General features: G+C 41.5%; 1 protein-coding gene across 1 annotated transcript in view; it reads left to right on the top strand.

Annotated features, from left to right (window-relative positions):
- LOC106534156 (double-stranded RNA-specific editase 1) overlaps positions 1-3,477 on the top strand; it is a gene marked incomplete at its 5' end in the record, with an annotated part of 19,578 nt that overhangs the window by 5,098 nt on the left and 11,003 nt on the right. The window contains 3 exon segments of the mRNA XM_014030691.1: positions 2,182-2,350; positions 2,766-2,920; positions 3,007-3,175. Coding sequence (XP_013886145.1) covers positions 2,182-2,350; positions 2,766-2,920; positions 3,007-3,175 — 493 coding nt within the window.

The raw sequence follows: 3,477 nt of genomic DNA, 5'->3' as shown, positions 1-3,477 counted from the left end.
CAGGTGAACAGGAAGCCAATGGAGAGAAGCCAGGACCGGGGTTATGTGTTCATGCTTTTTAGTACCTGTTAAAAGACGAGCTGCTGCGTTCTGGACAGACTGTAGGAGATGCAGAGATGATTTATCTAACCCAGCATACAAAGAATTACAATAGTCCAAGTGAGTGGTATTAAAAGCATGAATCACCCTTTCAAGGTCTTTAGTGGAGAGATATGATTTCACCTTAGCAATTAGTCTTAATTGGAAAAAACTTGACTTTACAAATGAGTTAATCTGTTTATCCAATTTAAAGGCACCGTCAATGAGAAAACCCAGATTCTTGACAGTACAATGGCTCTATGAAAATAAAGGGCCAATGTCATTTGAATTTACTTTACCAAAACTGATTACTTCAGTTTTACTCTCATTTAGATTCAGAAAGTTTAGTTTTAGCCAGGTTTTTATACCATTCAGACAGCTGAAGGGTGGTTCCAATGGAGCGTCCCTGATGATGATGATGGCAGCAGCTGAKTGAGTTCTGAAGTGTACAGAAACATTTTGTCTGATAATTTACAGAGAAATGTARCCAAACTAATCAGGAGCAATTTTATCATGCAGCAGGACAATGGCCTAAAGCACACTGTCAATAAAACTAAGGACTTCATCAGAGGGGAAAGTAGAAGGTATTAGATTGTCCAAGTCACTCACCTGACCTGAACCCAACAGAGCATTTCACCTCCTGAGGAGGAGACTGAACGGAGAAACCCCCTYAAACAAACCAGAACTGAAAGAAGCTGCGGTAAAAGTCTGGAACAGCATCACAGATGAAGAATGCAACAGTTTGGTGATGTTGATGGGTCGTTCACCTTAAAACGCTGTGGTGTAATACAGTAATACTGTATATCCTAAACTGTTTAAAGGGGACCAGTTATGCAAAATTCACTTTTTAAAGGTTCTTTTACTCAACTTTGGGTATGTGCTTCTTTAAAAAACAGTCTTAGGACCAAAAAAATGCACCCAGGGGCATATTTACTGTAAGTAAATGTATTTTTAATGTGTATTAACGACAAGTTTTATACTTCCGTCATTTTGTGACGTCACAAGCCGTACGACAACCCACCTGAACCTGTGTTCAGCCCCTTACCTAGCAACCCCCGGGTGAGACTCCACCTCCTCAGTATAAGAAGCTGTCACGGTTGTTGTTGTGTAATGTGCAGCTCATTTCACAACAAGCCTCCAATAGGGCAATGGGTAGTGTTGGACCAGAGAGTGGGAGACCGGGGTTTGAGACCGGCACAGACACAATTTAATTATTTATTTATTTTCGTTTGTTATGAACACGTTTTCTCATGTACCTCTATTGTTTAGCTTATTAAAGTCTTGTTAAAGTCTATTTGTTTGAGTTTCTGAGGTATTTTGACCGCTGCTGCTCCCTGCTCTGGTAACAGCATGCAGAGTGAGAACAGAGCAGAGGAGGGAGAGGGGAAAAAAAAAGCTGGGACCACGACTCTGCCTCTGGGTCTCATATGGTTGTACAACGGAGCTTCTGCTATTATTAGCCATGCTAACGTAAACGCTGACTTTGGAGGGCGGAGTTAATGTCAACAGATTTTTGGAGGGCGTTACCAACAGAGCTCATTAACATAAACAGCTCTRCTGAACAGAAGTCAGAGCAGGCAGAACTAGAAAATTGGGAAATTTTATTATCTGAGAATTATTTTGTGCAGTAAATTGAATGAACATGGTCTGGATAGCCCACAGACATACCATAAACATTTCTAGGACCCATAATTGATCTCCTTTAACACATCTACATGTAAATACTAGGAAATAAAATCTGGCATTCTAAAATCTTGTCTCATCTTTTGAMCTTAAACCCAAATGTCCTCAGTGAACAACAAAAACAAGAGAATTTGACTTGTTCCAGCACTTTTGGAGGGGACTGTGGGTACTGTTTCCTGACATTTATGATTTAACTTTGCTAAAGTCTGGTTTAAAACAAGGCAGATTTGGGGAGTTTTTTTTAATAATTATTGTTATTTAAATGTTTTTTAGACCTGGACATTTGGACAGTTTTTCTTCATTTTAATTCACCAACTAGCAGCCCAGTGAGATTCTAAAGAGTGGATAAAACCTTTGCTGTTTYTATGCATGTTCAAACAGTAAAACTAGCACCTATTCCTGGTCTGGTTCCTCCTGCAGGTTCTGATGTGAAGGAGGCTCAGGTCATCTGTGTGTCCACAGGGACAAAGTGCATCAACGGTGAATACATCAGCGATCACGGTTTGGCTCTCAACGACTGCCACGCTGAGATCGTAGCTCGGCGCTCTCTGGTCAGGTTTCTGTACTCGCAGCTCGAGTGTTTCCTCAGGTGATGGCTGCTCCATGTACACCTGCCAGAAACATGCTCTACCAAGAACATTTTTCTCAGTCGGTTCGGATGTTATCWGTCCATTAGATGGACATTATTAGRGGTTATCAGTCCCATAGAATGGCTCCTGAGAGTGCCCCCTAMTGGGTMACCAGTYCCATATATGTTGGAATGCAACAATCTGCCARAGCCGGAGTCCGGTCTACTTTATTGTAGCCCATGTCATTTTCTCTAAAATTAACCTTAGTGGCTTTATGCCTCATATTAACCAGCTGACAGTCTGAAGCCATTCTATGGGACTGATAACTGCTAATAACATCCATTTAATGGATGATAACATCCGAAGTGTTTTTCTTGATCGCCTTCCAGCAGATATCAGCTAACCTGGCAACTGTTTACTTGCTTGAATCTTCAGCAACAACGAAGAAGAGCYTCAGAGATCCATCTTCACCAAGCGCAACGACAAAAATGGCTACACACTGAAGGAAAATGTCCAGTTCCACCTTTACATCAGCACCTCCCCCTGCGGAGACGCCCGCATTTTCTCCCCTCATGAAGCGGGAACAGAAGGTGAGCGAAGGAGAGAACAACCAGAATTTTATGAGTTAGAGTATTTGTCAGTCTGTTCTCACAATGTCTGTCTTCAAATCCATAAGATCAAGGAGACAAACACCCGAACAGAAAGGCCCGAGGACAGCTGCGTACTAAAATCGAGTCGGGGGAAGGGACCATACCAGTGCGCTCCAGTAACACCATTCAGACGTGGGATGGGGTCCTTCAGGGTGAGAGGCTGCTTACCATGTCGTGTAGCGACAAAATTGCCAGGTCTGTATTCAGCTCTTTAAAGGGATATACAGTATCATGTAAAATCAACTTTTTTGAGTTTTATATCATGTTATAATGTAAAACATGTCCAGAGTCTTGCTTTGACTCATTCATGCATATTTGAGAAATCCTGTAGGAAGCAGAAGGAGGTTCTTAAAGAGACAGAGMTGTAGGGGTTTTGGGTATATTCTAAAATGGATAATTTGTGAATTATTTAAATACGCAAATTATCTGACCTCGAGGCACCACGTTCTTAATTTGGTCAAAAATTAACCCAGGAAAGAGACGAAAACCTGTAACTT

Source organism: Austrofundulus limnaeus, unplaced genomic scaffold (genome assembly GCF_001266775.1).
Source record: "Austrofundulus limnaeus strain Quisiro unplaced genomic scaffold, Austrofundulus_limnaeus-1.0 Scaffold1103, whole genome shotgun sequence".
NCBI classification, from domain to species: Eukaryota; Metazoa; Chordata; class Actinopteri; order Cyprinodontiformes; family Rivulidae; genus Austrofundulus; species Austrofundulus limnaeus.
The sequence above is the reverse complement of the archived record's forward strand: the minus strand, read 5'-3'. Positions and strand labels throughout refer to the sequence as shown.